General features: G+C 45.5%; 1 protein-coding gene across 3 annotated transcripts in view; it reads left to right on the forward strand.

Annotated features, from left to right (window-relative positions):
* Positions 1 to 23,401, forward strand: part of TUBGCP3 (tubulin gamma complex component 3) — a 73,514-nt gene that overhangs the window by 380 nt on the left and 49,733 nt on the right. For 2 of the 3 annotated variants that reach the window (XM_007466366.1, XM_007466368.1), the window contains exons 2-10: positions 7,342 to 7,449; positions 10,520 to 10,587; positions 13,661 to 13,738; positions 14,984 to 15,201; positions 17,023 to 17,195; positions 17,972 to 18,090; positions 18,723 to 18,848; positions 20,602 to 20,670; positions 21,036 to 21,168. In XM_007466366.1, the coding sequence (XP_007466428.1) occupies positions 7,342 to 7,449; positions 10,520 to 10,587; positions 13,661 to 13,738; positions 14,984 to 15,201; positions 17,023 to 17,195; positions 17,972 to 18,090; positions 18,723 to 18,848; positions 20,602 to 20,670; positions 21,036 to 21,168 (1,092 nt within the window). Of the gene's footprint in view, positions 1 to 7,341; positions 7,450 to 10,519; positions 10,588 to 13,660; positions 13,739 to 13,896; positions 13,898 to 14,983; positions 15,202 to 17,022; positions 17,196 to 17,971; positions 18,091 to 18,722; positions 18,849 to 20,601; positions 20,671 to 21,035; positions 21,169 to 23,401 lie in introns of all 3 variants that reach the window. The other variant, XM_007466367.1, reaches the window with a different exon arrangement.

Below are 23,401 nucleotides of genomic sequence, written 5' to 3' on the forward strand. Positions count from 1 at the left end.
CCTAGGCGGGGGAAGGAGGCCGGTCCCGGGGCGGCTGAGTCACCGCTGCCCGGCGCGGTGCCGGGGTGCAGCCCGGAGGACGGTCAGCCGCCACGCGTCCGCCTCCTCCGGCCGCAGGGCCCGGCGGGCGCTCCCGCGCTTATCCGGATGGAGTGCGCGGCGGGCTGGCCCGGGTCACAAGCCCGTGACTGCGCGGGGGCGACGCCGCGGAGGGGGTCCGCGTGGTGGAGCCACACAGTTTTCCCTTAACGTTAGCAAAGGAGCGGATTTGAGGATGATGCAAAGGTGCCTATGACGGTTACCTGCCACGTTTTCCTTCGATGAAGGGCTGAGGGTTGGTTGCTTTTGATGTAAAACCATTTCTGCGGGGTTCACATGGCGCGTCCTGCTACCAGACCAGTCCCGTGCAGTAGGTCAAGCCATTGTGTAGTCCTGGAACCGTAAAATACGGCACAGTTCGTCGTCTCTCGATGTTTGTTTTGGCGGGAGGGAGGGGGGAAGAGGGGATGCACTACGAAGGGGTCTTTTGGGTAATTGAAGCAACTGGGGTACTTATTCCTTGAGCACCATAATGTGGGAAAGAAAGTGTGCAGTTTTTGCAGGGAGACTTAAAACAAAATTAAAGAATTGAGACTGCATTTTGACCTTTAATGATTAGCGTACATAATTTATTTGATGGTCTTAGGAGCAAAAAGATGAATTTTATTTGGTCAGTCTGCTAAATGACACTGACTTTACACGGTTCTTGCTCCAGTTTTTGAAGTTTCACTCTTTCTCTTTGTTCATCTAAGAAATCTTTGGGCTCCCCCCACCTCCAGGCACTGTGCTAGGTGCTGGTGATGCAGAGGTAGAGACAGGTAATTCCTCTCATAGATCCTACATTCTAGTGGAGGATATGTGATAAAATCAGTAAACTTAGGGGCTTCCCTGGCGGTCCAGTGGTTAAGACTCATGCTTCCAATGCAGGGGCGCAGGTTTGATCCCTGGTCGGGGAAACTAAGATCCCACACACCATGCTGCGCAGCCAAAAATTTAAATAAATAAATAAAAATTACAAACAAGAAGATTTTCTTTCATCGTTAGAGTGGAAGAAACGTTCCTTATTTTTAAAAAAAATCAGTAAACTTATAATGTTGTTTAGTGGTGCTGTGATGAAAAATAAAGTAGGGTAAAGGGATTTTTAAAAAAATTTGTAAGTTATTAGACTAGATTTAATCTTTTTTTAAAATTAATTTATTTTTGGCTGCGTTGGGTCTGCATTGCTGCAAGCGGGGCTACTCTTTGTTACGGTGCACGGGCTTCTCATTGCAGTGGCTTCTCTTGTTGCAGAGCACGGGCTTCAGTAGTTGTGGCACATGGGCTTCAGTAGTTGCAGCACGCAGGCTCAATCGTTGTGGCTCATGGGCTCTAGAGTGCAAGCTCAGTAGTTGTGGCTCACGGGCTTCAGTGGGCTCAGTAGTTGTGGCTCGTGGGCTCTAGAGCAAAGGCTTAGTAGTTGTGGCACATGGGCCTAGTTGATCCACGGCATGTGGGATCTTCCCGGACCAGGGATCGAACCCGTGTCCCCTGCATTGGCAGGCGGATTCTTAACCACTGTGCCACCAGGGAAGCCCAGGGTGAAGGGATATTGAGGGAAAGCTGAGGATACCTAAACAGAGACCTGGGTGGAGTGAGGGAGGGGCCCTGGAACACCTGTGCCAAGGTCTTGAGGAGAGCGGGGCCTGGCTGTTTTCTGTTTTTATCTCCAGCTCTTCTGTGTGTGTCTGAGTTGCCTTTCTGATTTCATGTTCCTGATCATAGGAGACACCAGGGAACTGAGATTGTTGGTCATGATTCACTCATGTTAAAATCAGGGTTTGCGTTACACCCGTGGGCCCTCAGTTTTCCTCCAGGGATAAACCACACATTCATCCGTTTCCATTGTCACAACTAGACTTTGAAGACCATTCATTCATTACGAGGTGTCATCATGTTTCTCAAATTTTTTTTTAACATTTGAGGCTCCTTTTGATTGACTTAGTTTCACCCATTCCAGGAGGTTGAAAAACTTTTCAGAAAGTCCTGCACTGTCCTCTCTCTCCATGTAGAATTGTGTCTAAATTAAGAGTAAATTGGCTCCTGTACACCTTAAATTTATACAGTGATGTATATCAGTTATATCTCAATAAAACTGGAAGGAAAAAAAAAGTAAATAAGCTGTCTGTGAGATCCTGAGGGGTCCTCTCAGAGTAAAATATATCATAAAATCCACTAAAACGATGCTCTCTTTATTCTGTTCTGGACAGCTAGGATTGCCAAACAGTTGTATTCATAATTCCAAATTATGTTACTACTTACTGAAGAATATATGTCTTTAATAGCTTGCCTTGTTCTGTTTTCATTTATTCTTCCTTAGTGAACAAAGGAGCAGTGTTCTTGCTGCCTTTACAGTGTTTGAGATTTTTAAAAAATTTCTTTTCACTGGTGGGTATTTTATCTGTTAACTTAGTAGAACATTTGATGAACTACATTTTCTAGTGAGCTTACAAACAATTGGCCTTATGCTTTTATAATATATTGTTTTATTTCATATGAATCAGTTTTTCATAACGTTTTTTTTTTTTAATTTGTAGTTAGCTTCAAGGGACCTTCAGAAGCAAAGCACCTAGCTATAATGATGCTTGACACTTTTATAAAGTTAGTATAACCATTATTTCCCACCTTTTCCAGCTTATAACACTTGTGAATTTGTTTGAAACACACAGTGCCAGTCAGTGAGAGGATAATTCTCTCTCCACATCCGTGAGCCTCTCCTGGAGAACATTTAACTTATTATTATATCTCTGGATAGTCATTATTTCTGTCTTTGGAAACAGTGTACTTGATGTTATAGTGTTTCAGCTCTGCCAGAGGCCACATTCCTTTTCATACTTTGTAATCCTCTTTCTAACTAGAGATTAAGAAGAAATACAGGAGTTTTTGTTAGGTAAGTGTTTAGCACAGACATTTAGGTAGGACTACAGTAGCCCACATACTGAGGTCAGACGATGACCCTGACTGGGAACGGCCACGTGAGGGCAGCGTGAGCCATGGTGCAGGCAGGGAAAGGATGTCGTCTTGGTGGTTTGTGGACCACAAGTGGTGTTGCTGTGGGTTTATGATTTTTGAAAATTGTGAAGAGTTCTTGATGAAGTTCCAAACAAAGTGTAGTTTTTACCTTGGGAAAATCAATGTGTATTAAATATACATCAAAACATGTGGGAAAAAAACTTATTATGTGTATGTTAAAATGTACACTCAATGTTTATTAATGTGTATATTGAAATTTTAAAGGTTTAGGCTTCATTTGAAAATCGTACTTAATGGGTTTATTATTGCTATTTTAAAATGAATTAGTATTTAAAAATGATCATGGTTTATGTTTCTAATACAGTAAGTATAGATTGATGTAACCCACATAAATAAAAAACTTTTAGGGGTCCTCAATCTTAAAAGTGTAAAGGGGGCTTGAGACCAAAAAGTTTGAGAACCACAAACTAGAGCAATGATTTTTGTTTTTGTTTAGAGCATTGCTTTTCAACTAGCGCTGTGATCAGAGTCATCTGTGATCTCACGAGAACCTGATGACACTGGCTGCTTTGGGGAGAGGAGCTGGTGGCCAGACAGTAGTGGAGGGGGAAGACTTTTTACTGTATTCTTTTCATTTTGAATTCTCTAAATGTGGCACTTATTCACAACTAATATTGTGGGCCCCATCTCCAGAGATACTGGTCCTGGCAGTGTCTGTTGGAGCTTGGCGTCTGGAACACAGTCATTCCGACCTGTTTCTTGGGTGGGGATTGCTGGTTCAGGTTACTGACCTGTCGGCCTGTCCTTTACGAAAGCAGTGTCACACGTGCACAAGCCCACAGGTAGAAGAGCTGCAGGAAGGCAGAAACGTACGACTTCGACGGTTTGTCCTCCGTCACTTTCTGAATCTCTGGGAAGCACACACCTGTAGAGGTTTTGTAATTCCTGGGGACTCGCTTATTTTTGTGCACCTTGAAGTTCAGTGGTTGTCTCTTACCTGAACGTGTGGATGATAACCCTTTCAGGATGCAGAGGCAGCTGTCTTCCGTCTGAAACCTCCTGGGCCCACACCTGCGTGCTCTCTGGGCCTTCGCATGTCAGATTGAGATCCTGTGGTCCCACGGTGTCGCCGGCCCTGGCTTTGCACCTCCTCCCAGTTTCTCTCCCACCCTGCAGCCAGAGGGTCATTTCTAGAAAACAGTTTAATCAGATCTGTTGAAGGCTGATTTTGTTCCCTGTCTGTAACCTACAGGATGAAGACCCCATTATCTTGCGTAAAGTTAAAAACTAGGGGTGCTGTGTTGAGTTGTAGTTTTGATGGCTATGCTAGACAAAATGTACATTTAAATGACATTTTCAGGTTAATAATAATAAAGGTAGCTAACGTTTGTTGAGTCCTTGCTGTGTGCCAGACGCTCTGCGCGCCTTCTGGGAGGTGGCAGTGGTCCCTAGTGGCCTCGTTTTAGAGCCGAGGTCCCTGAGACCTGGAAAGGTGATGTAGCCGGCCCGCTGTCCTCTGGCTGCGGCTGGCAGGGCCACGCCGGGAACCCAGGCCTCTGATCCTGGAGCCTCTTGTCTTGAACTCACTCATTCCTGCTCCTGCCGCTGAGTAGAGGCGGGAAAGCCGTGGCCCTTCCTGTGGGGTGGCCTGTCACCTGCTTGGCTGGAAGTGTGTGTGTCGGCAGCACTGCAGCGGCTCTCTGGCACTCGTGAGGCAGCATATCCTTGAATTCACTGGTGCCATTGCTCCTCAAAGAAATGTCGTGCGAGGCTTGGCGGGGGGTGTACCTCCCCTTCCCCGCTCCTGAAAACCGCCCACCCCTGGCACATACCCAGAGCAGATTGGAGGCGAGAGTGCTCTGGTACTTTGTGGTCCAAAATTTGAATACTCCTATTTTTAGTCTTGGGTTAAGCCAGATCATCACAGAGCTGCCGTGTGGGCCTCCTTGTCTGGGACTCTTGATGGAGTGAGTTTGGCTCTGATGATTTGGATTTTAGAATCCAGTGTCATTGGCCTCCTTTGAGGAACAGTGTCCTGAGTAGCCCTGTGAATCCCACTACTGTGTCCTTTCCACCTGGTTCTCTGGCTTTTCACCTGGCAGGCTCCTACCTATCTTAAAGGTCACTTCCTCGGACAGGCCTTGCTTAGCCAGCCTGTTTCATGAAGTCTTCCCTGTTATTTGCCATCGTAATGTCCTGCTTATTTCTTAGTAGCTCTTGTCACAGTCTGATTACCTTGTGTATTATTTGCCTCAGTTTTTTGTATTCTCACAAAGGCTGCCTTGTTAGCCACTATTTCTTGTCTATTCTATTCTTAGGGCCTGTACTGTTTGGCATGTAGTAGGTGCTTTGGAATTATTCGTTGAATTACTGATTGAGTTTACGTATACTTTAAAAATTGAATGATGTTTTGGGAGTGTTAAAGGAGAAATTTGTAGTTGGCATTGTTTGATATTTTGCATTTTAATCTTTGGTGATAGTCATTATTAAAGAAAGAATAACTGCCTCTGCTAATTTCCTTCATAGTCTGGATTCTATGCATCCAGAAGCACAAGATAGGTAGATTTGGTTTAAGAAATAGCTGATGGGTTTTTCAAATACTTTATCATCAACAAGAAAGATAGACTGGAAATTTGGCTGGCAGGCAGATAGGGAAACTGCAGTGTGGCTGCAGAGGTGGGAGGGATGCAGCTGTACAGAGGTGTGGAGAAGGTGTGCCGGCAAGGAAGAGGAGAGTGTGTCTGGTACTGAGGAGGTTTGCATTTTGGGTGGGAGAAAATTCAAAAGCTTACGGAACTTTTAGAGTGGGGATGTTTCTGTGATGTCCTCGAGTATGTTGTTAACGAACTGTTGTTTGTAGAACTCAGGATCATGGTAATCTAAAAATAATTTTTTACTAAAATAGTTATGGGCCTTCCCTGGTGGTGCAGTGGTTGCGAGTCCGCCTGCCGATGCAGGGGACACGGGTTCGTGCCCCGGTCCGGGAGGATCCCACGTGCCGCGGAGCGGCTGGGCCCGTGAACCACGGCCGCTGAGCCTGCGCGTCCGGAGCCTGTGCTCCGCGACGGGAGAGGCCACGGCAGTGAGAGGCCCGCGTACCGCAAAAATAAAAAAAATAAAAAATAAATAAATAAATAAAACAGTTATACAAGCACTCCTTTTAAATAAGTGATGTTCAGTGACACTTAATATTTATAAAATTAATGTATACTTGGTGTAGAAAATTTTTTAAGTGTGGGAAAACATGAGAAAGCAGGTCTCCCCTCTAATCCTGTGACTCCACAGAAACAGTCTGAGTTACTTGTTTGCTCCTTTCCCCCATGTATATACTCACCTTCTGTGTTGTGGTGCAGTGGTGTTTAAGGAAGACTCCGCACGTGTGTGTGCATGTGTGTGTGTGGGTGTGTGCGTGTGTATGTGTGCTGGAGGTGGGAGGGCGGTCTGAGGAGCTGGCGGGGAGGGTGTGTCAGGGTTCTCAGCTGGACGTGAGTGAGGCGTCCTCAAGGAAGAGCAGGACCGCAGAGCATGGCTGGTGTGTCGTGAGCTGGGCCAGGAGAGGTGGCAGGTGGCACGGGGCCCAGTGTTGTAGGCCTTCCTCAGTATCAGTCTGACTGCGTGTGGGTAATTCACTCCAGGGGCAAAAGGAAGAGTAGGTCACCAGCTACTCAGGAGACTTGTTGAGATGGGCTAGTGGCTATGGAGTGATCATAGTGGGATACACTTTTGGAAGTCGAGCCAGCAGGGTTTACTGATCTGCCTTGTTTTCTTTGCTCTTGTAGGTTTATGCCTTAGAGAAAAAAAGATCCCCTTTTCTCAGTTTAGTGGGGTCTTTGAAGGGCATGGAGGCACATGTCTGTGTTTAAGCCATCCTCTTTACCTGGGAGTGCACACATGGTTCATAACTTATTGCCCATTTTGGTTGCTTGCGGCCACTCCTGGTGTGTGTGTGCACGTGAGCCCTGGCGCTCCTTGTAGGCTCTGCTGAGCAGGTGCCATGGTTTGGGCTGGCACTTTTCCTGCTCCCTTATTTGTTTATCAGTCCAGTCTGTTTTCTGTCTCCTAGGAGTTGTCAGACTTTCTGTTGCTGTCTCCCTCACTTTGTGTTTAAAACTGTCATTCTGCTCATTTAGTCGTTCATTCTGCCTCCTTGTGGCTCTCTGTCCTCTCAGTTCAAGCCCTGGGGAAGGTGGACGGTAGATGCACATGCCCAGTGCACTGTGTTGAACTGGAAGCTTCAGGGGATCACAACGTAACGTGATGGTGATAACTTGCGTCCTTTTATTTACCTTTCAGCCGATGTGGCCCAGCAGTTCCAGTATGCTGTGCGAGTTATTGGCAGCAACTTTGCCCCAACTGTTGAAAGAGATGAATTTCTAGTAGCTGAAAAAATCAAGAAAGAACGTATGTATTTTTCTTAAGTGTTATCATGTATTGCATTCTTAAACTTGTCAAAGCTTAAGTTTATACACACACACACACACACACATACTTGTATATCTCTTTATATATGTATGTATTTCTTTGTATGTGTATGTATATATGTAGTTCCCAAGCACATTTTAGTTATAGGTACTATTACAAATATATAAAAATATATATTAAAAATAAGGATAAGAACATAGTGGAAGGGGGTTGTTTTAAATACTATTATAACAACATAATCTGGGTTAAGAATGTGAGAAAGATAAAAGGACTTCATATAACTTGCTGCCTATCTTGTGATTCGTGAGGTATTTACTCTTATGCACCCTTTGACCAGATACCAGAGGGTATTACCGTGGCAGTTGAAACAATTCAGTGAGCTAACTTGCAGCACTTTAGAGCTTTTTACTGTTGAATGCTTTAATTCTGAGATGATCCTGAAAGCTTTCATACACAGTGTTTGTTACCTTAGAGAAGGAAGCTGTCCACATATTAGCCCCCGGTTAGGAATGGTTGTCCGACTGTGCATCCCAGCAGCATCTGAGGGAGGGGCTCTGAGCACCAGGGCCCACCTGTGAGAGCTGCCTGTGTCCCGGTCGGAGGGTGGTTATTCCCCAGGGGCTGGGTCCCCTTTTCTCACAGTTCTCCAGACTCAAGAGCCTGGCCCCAGCCACCTAAGCAGCAGCCTGGCACCTAAGAAAGCAGGTGCGTTCTCCCTGCAGGCCCGGCTCTCAAGCCGCCCAGGTGAAACGGGCTGTCGCAAGTGGTAATGCCACCTTCTCAGAGGTAGTTCCTCATGGCACCGTTTCCCACCTCAGCTGTTGCATTATTAACTCTTTGGCCAGGGCTCTGGGTGGATGTCCTGTTTCAGAGCTGGGTACCGGAGCTGGGTGGTGTGGCAGCCGGGGGTAGGGTTGAGACCCTGGCGTGTGAGCGGCTTGGTCTGGGGGAGGCTCGGTGAGCAGCACAGGACTGGGATGATTCAGATCTGGGGGTTACCTGGCATGTAGGTACTGTGTAAGGTGGGGGATGGACTACTTAGCATGCTGTAGAGGCTTCTTTTCCTTTCTTGTCTGTAAAACTGAGCCTGAGAACATTGTACTCACTTCTTGATCCCTGGTGATTGTTACATTTTAGATTATTAGTGAGAACCCCAACTACTAGGTACTGCATTTAACAGACCATGCCCTTTATGGATGTACAGATCCAGGCCCGCTGGTGAGAGCACTACACATACTTGGAGTAGCTGAAGATAGTTTGTCCTCAGAGTTACAGGACTGGCAGCCATGTTGTTGAGTGGGTCCTGAAGGATCCTGTTTTAAGAAGAAAACTGTAACCGTGTGCAGTTTATTGTTCTGTGTAGTCTCTGTACCTTTGAAATGGTGTCCGCGGCTGCTCCTGGGCCCTCAGCCCGAGTCCCTAGCCCTGACGTGGCCCAGCTGTGGTTGAGGTGTCAGCGATGGTGCATGGAGTGGTCACCAGTGGTCTGTCATCTTTCATTCATTTTTAGACTTAGTTTTTACATTTTAATATTTTTGAAATTTGGTGATTGTTTTTGGTAAATTAGATTAGCTGAGTTATGGTAGCTCTGCCCTCTGGAATAGCACAAAAATGTTAACTTGCCATTTTATATAAAATGCTAGTATGTTTTATATTGGCACAAATTGCAAAACTCGTGTGTGACAAAATTTCACACCTATTGGTGTCTTCATTTTTCACATTGGTAAGTGAGGTACATTGTAACTCAAGGCTTGTTTTGCTTTATTTAGCAGTCTATTAGATAAAACATCATTTTGGGGGTGAATATTCTGTGTTCATTTTTATTAGTATCATTTACTATATTTTATTGTCCTGTGACTTTTATATCTGAGTTAGCATTAGTCCCATTCTGTAGAAATAACATGTAAAAGTAAATTATATTGAATTTTTAACTGCATTCATTTTGTTGAACGCATTTTGTAATAATGCATTTTAAAGAGAGCTTTACCGTTCTGCACAGGAAGACTTGGAGGTACAGCTTTGATTAGGATGAAGCGGCCTCTGGTATGTCCATACGAGACATGCTGGGCCATACGGTCAGTACATGATACGGGGACCCTTTCCTAGGTGATGAATATGAAAAGGTACTGGCTGTCAAGTCAGTCATTGTCTTTCTAGAGAAGAATTCGAACATTTAAACTAAGTGAGCTTGGCTGATGAGATTTTAAGAAAGCAGTCCTGCTACGCTGGGGTAAATAGACGCAGAGATTCCTGTAAGCCAGCTTCTGAGGGTGGTGCTTTTCTCTCTGCTGTAATGGGATTCCTCTGAGAGGCAGCTGTGCACAGGTGGTGCGCGCAGCATGGTGGATGTGGGTGAGCGTCTCCTCCTAGGCCCACGTCCTCCTTCACGGAGCCGAGCGGACAGCGAGCTTCTCGTTGGTTTCCTTGGCTTCTAGGGAATGTGCTGTGGCTGTGAGCCCTGGGGACACGCAGGCACGGAACGAATTCCTGGGTGAAGACTAGCCCCTTAGCTGTTTTGATTTCGATTTTGAAACAGTAACTGACTATCATATCTTACACCAAAGCAAGATGAAGCATTGCCTACATATTAACAAAAATGCTTAGAAGGTGTGGTTTTAAGTCACACTGTCATGAATGGGGTACTTCTTTGTTATTGCCTTTTGCAGTTAGGATCCCAAAGATGTTTTCACTTCCCATCCCTCCCTCCAGGTGGCCTTTATTAACTAGCTGAACTCGGGGTACTTTGCCTCACTGGGCCGTTTGTTACTATTTATAGATAAGATCTAAAAAATCCCATCATTTCTGTTACTTTAGCTAATTTTCACATAAACTCTTTGATTCCAGCCTAATTTTGTCCGTATTTTACAAATCTCAGATCCAGTGACCTGACGAAATTTATGGAGCTGAAGTGACGTTGCCTGGTTATTTTGATTCTTAAGCTCAAGATTCGTTGCAGACGTCAGTTATCCATTACTGTGAATGGTGAAATAGTATCATAAGAATAAACTTTGATGTGTGTCATTAACATGCTCATTTTCTGACTTTCCAGTTACCCGACAGAGAAGAGAAGCAGATGCTGCATTATTTTCAGAACTCCACAGGAAACTTCACTCACAGGTATCACGCACGTGTCTGAAAGCTGCTCTGCCGTTGGCGAGGCAGTTAGTGTGGCTGGGAGCACGTGGTCACCTTCTCTGTGTTGCGTAGTGGCTTTCAACTCTAGATGGTGTTTGCTTTTCAAAGACGTTCGGTGTTAGAAGTAGGTTCTAGCTGGGTTGAATGTGAAATTGCTTATAAAGATGAATGAAGCTACAGTGAGAAAGCGATCAGACTCGCTGGGCAGTGAGCATGTCACTGAAGCCTTAGTTACGTCCCTGGGAGGAAGCACATCAGCAGAAGCTTTGACGTGTCTACACACGACAGCAGAGGCTTAGCTTGTTGGTGCATCTCATTGTTCATCAGGTGCAATTCCTGCTGTTACTGTGAATAAATTACAGTAAATTACTGTCACAGTAAATAAATAAAAAACTGATTTGAACATTTTGTGCTTGGATGTTGATACTTGCATGTGAGTGGTTTGTCTAACCTGTTATTTTTATGAAAGACTCTGCTGGCCTTTACTCCAGTAAACTAACCGAATCCTAGGGGGAGATTTTTGTGATTCAGACTATAAAGGAAGCTGGACAGCTTGGTAGCCGTCTCCCTTCTCTTACAGAGAAGAAAGTGAAATCCTGAGAAGTTTACTGCTTTGCTCAACAAATACTGGGTTAGTCTCACGATGGTGAAATCACGGAGCAGTGCCTGATGCTGCCAGTAGTAGAACTCGTGGTTCTTTCAAGTCTTCCTCTTTGTTCGTCTGTTGTACCCCTAAAAAGAAGCCTAACCTTATTTGCTGACCATTTTGATTCCTTAATTCAATTGGATTTACTTGGATTCACTGCTTTAAGTATGTTTTTCCATCTTTGATGATATTTATGAAGTTGACCTTGCAAGAGATATGATTTAAAAAGAAAACCTTTCAATATGAATATAATCTAACATTAAATTATAAAATCCAAAAAAAAAAAAAAGAGGAACCTTTTTTTGTACAGTCGTTTCCAGGCAGATAGTTTCAAACTGCTATATTATTTGGTTTTCTTAATCTTTCTCTATTTTTAAAAACAACTTCACTTATGCATTGAAAATTACCAAGATCTGCTTATCAGATGTCACATTCCCGAAGTGCTTATTAGCCTTCCTGAGATCCCCAAAGGGAGATTTCATCAGTAAGAGCTGTTATGTCTGTTAACACTGGCCATTAGGTGACAACATATTTAAGGCGTTTCTAATTTAAATGGCTGTTTCCCACAGTTCAGTTTGGAACACCAAATGCTTATTCCTAAAGCGGTGATGTTTTACATAGTAGCCGGCTTCCTAGGGCTGGAGGCTGAAGCGTGGTGGAAGACGTTAGCGAGCGGCGGGGCCCGTCCCTTCTTGTTGCTGAAATGTTTGCTTCTTTGGAACCACAGCCGTGGTCGGTGTTTTGTCCTCCCTCCCGCCCGGCAGGGCCTTCCAGCAGTGTGCCCGTGGGCACCAGGGCAGGTCCGAGGGGCCCTTTGCCTTTTGCCATTGTGTCCTTAGACCCCAGGCGGGAGTCAGGGAGCAGAGGTGAGGGCAGGGTGTCCTGGGCTAGAAGCTGGACCGAGGCTGGCGGGGCAGAGCTGAAGACCAGGAGGGGCTGCGGGCGGCGGGGGGGGGGGGGCGGGGCCGCCCCCGGGCTGGGGCGCGCCGCTCGAAGTAACTGCGGGCAGCGCTTGCTCCGATGCTCCTCTAGAGCTTACGGGGCCCTGATGAGTGCTTCCACATTTAGAATTCAGGGTGTGCACAGCGTTTGATTTATGTCTGAATTGAGGTCCTTTCAGTTTCAAAGTCTAAGACAACAGGGTCTGAAGTGGTTTAGAATCACCTGAAACGTGTGTGCTGGAGTTGTTGATTCTGGTGGTCCCACCAGCTCTGTTCTCTGCCCCCTTCTGCTGCTTCGGGCTCTGGGGGGCTGACGGGTGTGGATCGCAGCCCCTAGGCTCCCTTGCTTCTGGTTGGCTTCCCCTGGAACAGGCAGGGTAGGGAAGAGTGAGCCCCTCCTGCCGCGCTGCAGGGGCACACGTCTCTGTTTCTGAGAGACGCACGTCTCCTTGAGGGGTCCTTTCGTGAGCCTGGACCAGTGAGCCATCCTCCTGTGTCTGGAAGGGCAGTTCATGATACCAAAGTGTATTTGCCTGAACGTCTGCTTACCACTGGGCTGAGGCCTCAGTCAGGGCTGGCCTCTTTCTTCCTTGCTGTTGTCCCAGCTGGGGAGTTTGCTGTTTCTGAAAAATTCTGTGTGAATCAGTTAAATACCCGGAATGAGCTTATTCTTTAAAGAAACTTTCTAGGAATATTTTATACATATAATGAAGGCCTTGTGCAACGTGAGTAACCGTCCCATAATTTGTTTTGTGAATAAAGTATTTATAGTTTCTAGCCTATGCATAGGAAAGGTAGGAATACAGGAATAGAGTGGAATGTGCTGTAAATTTGGGATAAAACGTATCGAGGGCGGGCTGCTTGCTGTTAACGGTTGTGAATTGGGGGGAGTGTTACGTGTTTGGAAATTAATGAAATCATTATGATTACCTTACATAGAAACCTAGGGATAGTTATCCTGACATCTAAGTGCTTCAGAACCTTGAGTTTCCCAAGAATGCATGATGCTGAGACCTACGTCTTATACTTTGGAATTATTTTCTTTTTTCCTAATACTCTTTTTTTAATGGCTTAAATTGGACTTAAGGCGGGGAAAGCATTCACACATTTTGTGATGGCATTATTCTTATAATCACTGTGTTTGGGAAGTTGGTTATTATAAGAATTATTTCAGGGAGGAAATACCGTTAGACAGGAATAGGGTAATTGAAAAAATGTTCGCGTTGGGACTTTGGAGTTAGATTTCAGGGGGTTAAAGGTTCCAAGGGTCTTGATCTCTTGAGAACATTCTCTTGCCTTCTCATGGATAATACCATGGTAGTGCCTGAAAAATCGACAAACTTAGGTTTGATGTTACTAGGTGAATTTTAAAATGCTTTTCTAATTTGGAAGTAAGGGTAGTTTAGGAGAGAGGAAGATAAAATTGGGAACTAGTACAAAGTTCTTTTAATGTTTTCTTTCTAAACAGGGAGTTTTGAAAAATAAATGGTCAGTTCTCTACCTCTTGCTAAGCCTTAGTGAAGATCCACGCAAGCAGCCTAACAAGGTGAGAGGCTCTATTTTCACAGCTCAATGCCTTTTTAAAGCACAGTTTCTTTTGCTGGGACAGTTATACCAAATTTTGATAGGAATTGGCTTCCATACTTAAGAAAATAGTAGGAGAAAAGCAAAAAAATTTTGTATAGTTTTCTGGGCTGTCATGAGGGTCAAGAGATTTCTTTTTCTTTCTTTCTTTCTTTGTTTTTGTTTTGTTTTTAAGGGCATTTTTAGTCACTATGCTGTGTTTCCTTAAGATGTTTCTGAGAATCATGTTCTTACTTCAAATATAACAATGTCTGGTTAAGTAGAGCATAAGCTATCAGTTTCCAGATTTTTATTGTGTGAAGTTGTTAATATTAGCGCAGCCTCATTATTCTTTGGGTTAGAAGACCTTTTCGGGTTTTCTTGGGTTTTCAGATATCATGATGAGCATTAATTACTCTTTTACCATGAAAAGTTTGTTGTCAGTGGGTTCAGTTTTTGACCCATGTGGTGTTTGAAAGAGCTACTGGGCTGCCGCCCGGAGTCCCAGAGAGTCTGGTGTAATAAGATGCTCGACCACAGAAATTTGAGTGTTTAGAGAGTTGAAGAATGTGGGTGAAAGAGTCATATTTACCTTTAAAGCCTTAGTCTGAGTAATGAGCATTCTTTCATCACATAGTAATGCCAGACTTTTAAAAATATTTGAGTAATTATTTGAGTTTCAGTTTGCTTGGTTTCTGAGTGTTTAGTTTTCAGACCATGTGGGAGTTTTGAGATTCAGAAAACTTTCCAGAACTTTATCAGTTCAGGCATATTTCAAAACTATAATAACTGATTTATCGTTTAATAAATACAGGCACATCTCGTTTTATTGTGCTTCGCAGATACTGCATTTTTTACAAGTTGAAGGTGTGTGGCAACTTTACATTGTCAGACGATGGTTAGCATTTTTAAGCAATAAGGTATTTTTAAATTAAGGTGTGTATATTGCTTTTTAGACATAATGCTATTGCATACTCAATAGGCTACAGTATAGTGTACACATAACTATTATATGCACTGGGAAGCCTGAAAATTCCTGTGACTTGCTTTGTTTCACTACTCATTTTATTGCGGTGGTCTGGAACTGAACCCACAATATCTCTGAGGTCTGCCTGCACAAAATCCAGTTACAAAAATAGAACCAAAGTCTGAATGTAAATTATCTTTGCTGGTGTGGGAAAGCATTCTGTAATTTCATACCCATATTCGTGACACCTTTTATTTTCAGGTTTCTAGCTATGCCACGTTGTTTGCTCAAGCGCTACCCCGAGATGCTCACTCCACGCCCTACTACTATGCCAGGCCTCAGACCCTGCCCCTGAACTACCAGGACCGCAGCGTGCAGCCGGCCCAGAGCTCTGGCAGCCTGGGCAGCAGTGGCGTCAGCAGCATCGGCGTGTGTGCCCTCAGCGGCCCGACCCCGACGCCTCAGCCTCTCCTTCCGGGGTAACCCAGCTTGCGCGGGAGTCCTCACACAGTAGGAGCGGGGGGGTGCTCGGCCTTTAGTCAGCCATTTTGTCTTCACCGAAACTACCTCCAGAGCCTCGTACGTGCCAGGGATGTTCTAGGCGCCGGGTCTGAGGTGCTTTATCTGGGATGTTCCCTTCCAAGCACTCCCTCCATTTCAGATGGGAGCTCTTCCCGCATTTAGTCCTAGCTGACTATGAAGGGTTTGGGCCGACTCCCGCCTGTTAAGGCACAGGCCCATTAGCAGGGGGCCCGCTCACGCGACGGCGTGCAGAGCCTTCTCTGGCCGTAACTGAGCGCCAGGCTCTTGCTGGGCTCTCGTGCGTCTCTCAGTGCACGTTGTCCCCTTCATGGGTGTGCTGTTCTCTTCCTCAGTTATTTAAAACGTCAGGAACGTAAGATAAAGCTGTCTCATCCTCAAGTGCTGAGGTCTTCAGACTGAGGAGTGTGGCACCTTACAGCTTTTACATCAACGTGCTGTCACATCTGGTTACACACAGAGCTCATGGCTGAGAATAAAGCAAGTGCCAGTGCCGGAATGGACTTGGAACTTTGCTCCCCTGTATGTTTTTCCATACACATTCCTAGAAATCACATTAAAGCAGACTATGCTTTAAAATATCAAAAAGTGGATATTTTTCTAGGAGAACAGAGACCAAGCATTTACTATCAAATGATGTTTTCCACGTGAGCGCAATACAGTTATAAGTCATTGTGCGACTTAATCAAATTTTGTTAAAGTTATCAGAAGATAGAATGTGTGTACCACACATGTGGAATAAATGGAGGCTAGTATTTTAGAAAGACAGCACAATACATCCCACAATTTAATCTTAAACTCATATTCTGGCTAAAAGAATAAACAGATGTTCTTATTTTCACCCTTAAAATAAGTACTTGAAATAATTAGTTTCATGATATAAAAAAAGCTGTATAGAGAACTTTGAACTGAAGTGGTCTTTTAGAATTTTTTCTTAATTTTAGGACTATTCAGAAACATAGTTTTAATTTAGTGTTGTTGATGACTTTTCCCCCCCCCGTCAAAAATAGGGAGAAGTCAGGGCCATTTCAGGTTTTTCTTTCCTCTCTTACTCGACCAGTTAAAACCAGAGCTCACCACTTGGAAGCAGTAGTGCCCCTGAGGTCCTCATTTCTGCATTTTGCAGTCCCAGGAAGCGCTATTTTTGTTGCGGTTGTCAAAACATGTCATTGGAAATCAGCTGTCAGCTTCCTACGTCTTCAGGGAGCAGCTTTGACACGTTCTCCAAATTACTAGAAGCTGTCTTGACCTTGGTTGTGCCTTTGCCTTGTATTTTATGTTTGCGCAATTTTAAAACTAATTGCAGATTACGATATTTCTTTTCATATCAAGTGCTGTGAAGACAGAGGGACAGGGAGGATGGAAGGGGGACAGTGTTTCGGATTTTTTTAACTCAACGAATGTCGACTGGATGAAAGATGTTAACTTTCAGGGTAAAACCAGTAGTGGATCTCAAAGTGGTTTTAGCTGGGTGGTGTGTTATGTATTTGTAAAGAAAAGTCCAGTAGGTTGTGACTTGTGTGTTGAGAAGTCTGTGGAGGTGGCAGGGAGAGCCTGAGAGCCACTGCGGGAGCCCAGGAGGCCTTGGGCGTCGTCGCTGGGACACGGGGGCACGGTGGTGGTGTGGCCGCTCGGGCGTCTCAGGTTCTCAGGATTAAGTCACTCAGTATAGCAACTCAAGCAGTGTGTCTTCGGCTGTCTCAGCATCCTCCGTGAAGAGCCGGGCATTTGAAGACACAGACGGTGCCTTCCTCTTTCAGACAGTCTCACCCAGCTCCGGGCGTGGGAGATTGTCTTCGACAGCAGCTGGGCTCACGTCTTGCGTGGACTTTAACTGCAAACCAGCCTTCTTTACAAACCACTACCTCGAAAGGTGTCCCCAGTGCTGTTTCTCGCAACGTGACGAGGCCACGGAGAGAAGGGGATGCAGGTGGTGAGTAGGGATGCACCCCTTGTTTTAAACGCTCACAACCTTGGCCTGGTTTCTCGTTCTCGTGACGGGGTTCAGGAGCCTCAGTCCTCCAGGCTGGCTTTGTCACCCTGTCACCCTGACGGTGCCTCCCCAGAGCCGCCCACTCCTCAGGTCCTTGCCGAGTGCTTTCCTGGGTCTGCTCTCCCTTCCCCAGTGACGATAGGCCCGGTTTGCTGCAGTCTCATATTTACAGACCATTATTGCCACAACTGACTGCAGCCCTGGAGTGGGAGCCTGACCCTGCTGGGCTCTGACTGTGTCTCCTCCCACTGAGACCTTGGGTCTGTGGGCTTTGCCTCTTGTCATGACATTGGGTAATACCTAAATTCTGAGTTAGCTTTTGTTCCAAGGTTTGTGGAAATCATAGATCCCTTTCTGCTGTGTTAACTCCTTTCGTCATGGTGATGGAGATGGAACCAGGTTTGCGTGCTTGCTGTGTAGCCAGTTTTCTAAACATCGTATGAAGTAATTATCCATCCTTTTGTGATTGATTTGTGCTGCTCCTTGATCATATATTAAACTCCCACATATTGCTTTGCCTTTTTAAAAGACTTTCGGAAGAGAAATTATATGACCTCCATGTCATTTTCAGAAAATCCTTTTTTCTTATAACTTCATATTCTTTCTCATCTTAAACTCATTTATTTAGTTTTTAAATTTTGTTCTGGTTGCAAATATATCACCTGGAGCGAATTGTGTTGTGCGATTTATTTCACCTTGTAAAAACCGTGTTACAGGTGCCGTGGAAGTTGCCGAGGCAGCCCTAGTCAGAGATATTCTGTACGTCTTCCAGGGCATAGATGGCAGAAATGTCAAGCTGAGCAACGCTGACAACTGTTACAAAGTGGAGGGAAAGGTACGGTCACTGAAATCCCATCTGAAGTGTTCAGAAGTCAAGACAGATGGCATCAGGAGCAGCAGGCACGGTTGGTTTGTGAGGCAGTGCTAGGGTCACGAGGGCTGGCGTGCAGATTCGGGAGTCCTGGTCAGTCTGCACCACGGAACCCTGGTTTGCGCCCTGGTTTGATCCTCAGCGCGTGGCCCCCTATCCTCCTGTGGCGGTGGTGCCCGAGTTACCTGACGGCCAGGTATCCTGGCATCTTTGCTTCTGTCTTCCAGAACCTGCCTTGCCCACAGCCCTTCTTGTTGACCCTCTGTCCTTTTGCGACTCTTAGCCGAGTCACGAGGCCACTGATGTCACAGACTGTCCCTGCCACGCCGGCACCCCGGCCAGTCCCTCCTGGGGCGGTGGGACCCAAGCCTAACACTTGTTCAGAGGTGTCTTACTTCCCTGCCTGCTCTGTGATGCTTTTTGTTCCCTAGAGTCTCACTGCTCTCACTTTAGTGATGGTGTATTCGTTATCTTTAAGTTTCTTATGTTGAAGCCTAAGAATTTTAAAAGTACAAATGGTTAAAACAATGATAATAATTAAAATCCTAGTGTTAAAAATTTTTTTATTTTAAACTCTGGATATATTTACTTTTTAGGCAAACCTAAATAAATCTTTGAGGGATACGACAGTCAGACTTGCTGAGTTGGGATGGTTACATAATAAAATCAGAAAATACACTGACCAGAGGAGCTTAGACCGTTCATTTGGACTTGTAGGCCAGGTATGTTCTTTGTTACGTGGGGTTTTGGGGTGACAGTCACCTTGGGAAATGCTTAATCTCCTTAGAATCTTATAAGAAAGTCATTCTGAAGAGGGTTCTTTTTACATAAAGAAGGTTTGAAAATGGACTGTGTCAGTCACGGTCAACTCAAGAAAAGAGAAAACGTAGTGGATAGTGACAAAGATAATCAAATATAGCGATTTTTTAAAATGTTTAATGAATACTTAGGAACACTGACCATGTTTGAGTCACTTTACATATTTTAGTGTATTTTCCCTTTGACTTGATTCTCTCAATTCAAAAAACCTTTTTTTAATTGAAGGATAGTTGATTTACAGTGTTGTGTTTCAGGTGTATATCAGAGTGATTTGGTTATACGTATATATGTATATATGTATGTATTTTTATTACCTTCCATTGTAGTTACAAATATTGAATATCGTTGCCTGTGCTATACAGTAAATTCCTATTTATCTATTTTACTATAGTATTGTGCATCTGTTAATCCCATACTCCCAGTTTATCCCTCCCTCCCTTCCCTCCCTTTCTCCTTTGGTAACCATACGTTTGTTTTCTATGTCTGTGAGTCTGTTTCTGTTTTGTAAATAGGTTCATTTGTATTATTTTTAGATTCCGCATTGAAGTGGTATCATATGGTATTTGTCTTGGTCTGACTTACTTCACTTTGTATGGTAATCTCTAGGTCCATCCATGCTTCTGCAAGTGGCATGATTTCATTCTTTTTTACAGCTGAGTAATATTCCATCGCAGATGTGTGTGTGTGTGTGTGTGTGTGTATGTGTATGTACGCACACACACACCCCCATACCACATCTTCTTTATCTAGTCATCTGTTGATAGACACTTAATGTTTCTTTTATGTTCTCTAATGTTCTTCAGTAGTGATATTTTTAAATTGGCAACTCCATGCCAGTTCCCCCCATTTTGGTGAGGGGAGTTGTACCATCCGCATTATTAAAAACTGCCTTGTACCTTCTCAATCTTAAATTCTGAAAAGGTATCAGAAGGATCTTCACATACTCGCGTTACTCTGGAATGAACGCTGGGCGTAAGCCTAGGGCCGTGCAGGAGGAGAGCCTGTGACGGAACCTGCAAAGGGCAGGCGGGCTCCTCACGGGCGTGGAGAACATACTCATGGTTACCAAAGGGAAGGTGGTGGGAGGGATAAATTAGGAGTTTGGAATTAGCAGGTACACGGTACTGTGTGTATATAAAACAGGTAAACAACAAGGACTTACTGTTTAGCACAGGGAACTATATTCGGTGTCCTGTAATAAGCTATAACAGAAAAGAGTCCAAAAAGAGAATATAGATGTATGCATATACGTGTGTGACCGAGTCACCGTGCTGTGCACTGTGCTGTACACCTGGAACCAGCAGTGTTGCAAGTCAGCTACACTTCAGTGAAGAAGTGTCAGCAGGGGCGCGACCTGGAGATGAAGCAGCCGCGTCCAGAGCGGGCGCCCTCCAGCTGCGAAGACTGCCCTGCGCTTCTCCACCCGCCTCCCGCAGAGCTCGTGCTGGGGGCAGCCCCTTCCGGACGCTATGAAATGCGCATATCTGGTGGGCACAGCTGCGTGGGGACTGTGGACGGGAGCAGACTTTCATCTCGCCGACACCCCAACTTTGTCTCAGGGTGTCGTCCTGCGAGGCCCCCGTGTGTTGTGGTGTCGTGAGCGCCGTGTGCAGTGATCGTGTCCTGCTTTAACTGTGCTCCGTCCTTTCTCCACAGAGCTTTTGTGCTGCATTGCACCAGGAACTCAAAGAATACTACCGATTACTCTCTGTTTTACATTCCCAGGTAAATACCTTATTTTTAATTTCTTCAGGATTTGAAGTGTTAGGAAATGCCACTATACAGAATTTTTAAGTTTCTTCATACATTACTTTTAAAAGATAAAAATCTGGTAATCCTGTTGGGAAGGTTTGGATATCTGTAAAGTTTCAGTGTGTCCTAGAGCCAGTTCATTGCTAATTTTCAGGGTCCTGTCTGCCATTGAAACAGACCTCCTTTGTAGCTTGAAGGAACTGTCGCTGTCTCAGAGGGACCTTCTGTTTCATTTTTATGCGGATAATCCTTTCCCCGTGTCTGCTTCACATGGATTAAGACATGCTTGGCCTGTTTGGTGACCTGTACTTACACATTCTGTCTTTCCTGTTTTTCAGCTACAGTTAGAAGATGATCAGGGTGTGAATTTGGGCCTTGAGAGTAGCTTAACGCTCCGGCGTCTCCTGGTTTGGACGTACGACCCCAAGATAAGACTGAAGACCCTGGCGGCCCTGGTGGACCACTGCCAAGGTCATTTTGCTTTATTTCAAAGCAGGTTTTAGGGAATGTCACCGAGGTTTATTTTTGTGCCTGCCCTTTTCTATGCTTAACAGCCAGAAGGATGCTGATTAAATACAAATTAATAGACATGAAATTATAGGGGAGAATAACCAGCTGCCCTGCACAGCCCAGTGTTTATGCTTTGGAGGCTCAGGACTTCGTTGAGGGGAAGGGGGCGGGGTCTAGTTTTCAGAGATTTCGCCTTTTCCTGTGGCCCACGGTGTTCCAGCTGCTTATCTCTGTTCCTCTTTTGTCTTTCAATTAGCAGCCTCTCCTAGTGCTTCACTCCCCCCAGGTTCTGGCCCACGTCTGGCTGGGCTCAGCAGCTGCGTCACGAGTTCCCTTGTTTGCGCGTCTGGGTGGGGCCTCCCCTGGGCTCTCGGCCTGTGTTTCTAGTTGCTTCTCAGCATCTTTCTCACTGTGTGTGCTCCCTTGGCCAGGAAGCCCTTTGTCTCTCCTCACCAGCCCCCACATCTCACCTGGCCCTCCCACCCCGAGGGGGCAGGGCACTGGGGGTCCCTGCCCCCTCGGGGTGGGAGGGCCAGGTGAGATGTGGGGGCTGGTGAGGAGAGACAAAGGGCTTCCTGGCCAAGGGAGCACACACAGTGAGAAAGATGCTGAGAAGCAACTAGAAACACAGGCCGAGAGCCCAGGGGAGGCCCCACCCAGACGCGCAAACAAGGGAACTCGTGACGCAGCTGCTGAGCCCAGCCAGACGTGGGCCAGAACCTGGGGGGAGTGAAGCACTAGGAGAGGCTGCTAATTGAAAGACAAAAGAGGAACAGAGATAAGCAGCTGGAACACCGTGGGCCACAGGAAAAGGCGAAATCTCTGAAAACTAGACCCCGCCCCCTTCCCCTCAACGAAGTCCTGAGCCTCCAAAGCATAAACACTGGGCTGTGCAGGGCAGCTGGTTATTCTCCCCTATAATTTCATGTCTATTAATTTGTATTTAATCAGCATCCTTCTGGCTGTTAAGCATAGAAAAGGGCAGGCACAAAAATAAACCTCGGTGACATTCCCTAAAACCTGCTTTGAAATAAAGCAAAATGACCTTGGCAGTGGTCCACCAGGGCCGCCAGGGTCTTCAGTCTTATCTTGGGGTCGTACGTCCAAACCAGGAGACGCCGGAGCGTTAAGCTACTCTCAAGGCCCAAATTCACACCCTGATCATCTTCTAACTGTAGCTGAAAAACAGGAAAGACAGAATGTGTAAGTACAGGTCACCAAACAGGCCAAGCATGTCTTAATCCATGTGAAGCAGACACGGGGAAAGGATTATCCGCATAAAAATGAAACAGAAGGTCCCTCTGAGACAGCGACAGTTCCTTCAAGCTACAAAGGAGGTCTGTTTCAATGGCAGACAGGACCCTGAAAATTAGCAATGAACTGGCTCTAGGACACACTGAAACTTTACAGATATCCAAACCTTCCCAACAGGATTACCAGATTTTTATCTTTTAAAAGTAATGTATGAAGAAACTTAAAAATTCTGTATAGTGGCATTTCCTAACACTTCAAATCCTGAAGAAATTAAAAATAAGGTATTTACCTGGGAATGTAAAACAGAGAGTAATCGGTAGTATTCTTTGAGTTCCTGGTGCAATGCAGCACAAAAGCTCTGTGGAGAAAGGACGGAGCACAGTTAAAGCAGGACACGATCACTGCACACGGCGCTCACGACACCACAACACACGGGGGCCTCGCAGGACGACACCCTGAGACAAAGTTGGGGTGTCGGCGAGATGAAAGTCTGCTCCCGTCCACAGTCCCCACGCAGCTGTGCCCACCAGATATGCGCATTTCATAGCGTCCGGAAGGGGCTGCCCCCAGCACGAGCTCTGCGGGAGGCGGGTGGAGAAGCGCAGGGCAGTCTTCGCAGCTGGAGGGCGCCCGCTCTGGACGCGGCTGCTTCATCTCCAGGTCGCGCCCCTGCTGACACTTCTTCACTGAAGTGTAGCTGACTTGCAACACTGCTGGTTCCAGGTGTACAGCACAGTGCACAGCACGGTGACTCGGTCACACACGTATATGCATACATCTATATTCTCTTTTTGGACTCTTTTCTGTTATAGCTTATTACAGGACACCGAATATAGTTCCCTGTGCTAAACAGTAAGTCCTTGTTGTTTACCTGTTTTATATACACACAGTACCGTGTACCTGCTAATTCCAAACTCCTAATTTATCCCTCCCACCACCT

The sequence above is a fragment of the Lipotes vexillifer genome, unplaced genomic scaffold, assembly GCF_000442215.2.
Source record: "Lipotes vexillifer unplaced genomic scaffold, Lipotes_vexillifer_v1.1 scaffold791, whole genome shotgun sequence".
Classification (NCBI taxonomy): Eukaryota; Metazoa; Chordata; class Mammalia; order Artiodactyla; family Lipotidae; genus Lipotes; species Lipotes vexillifer.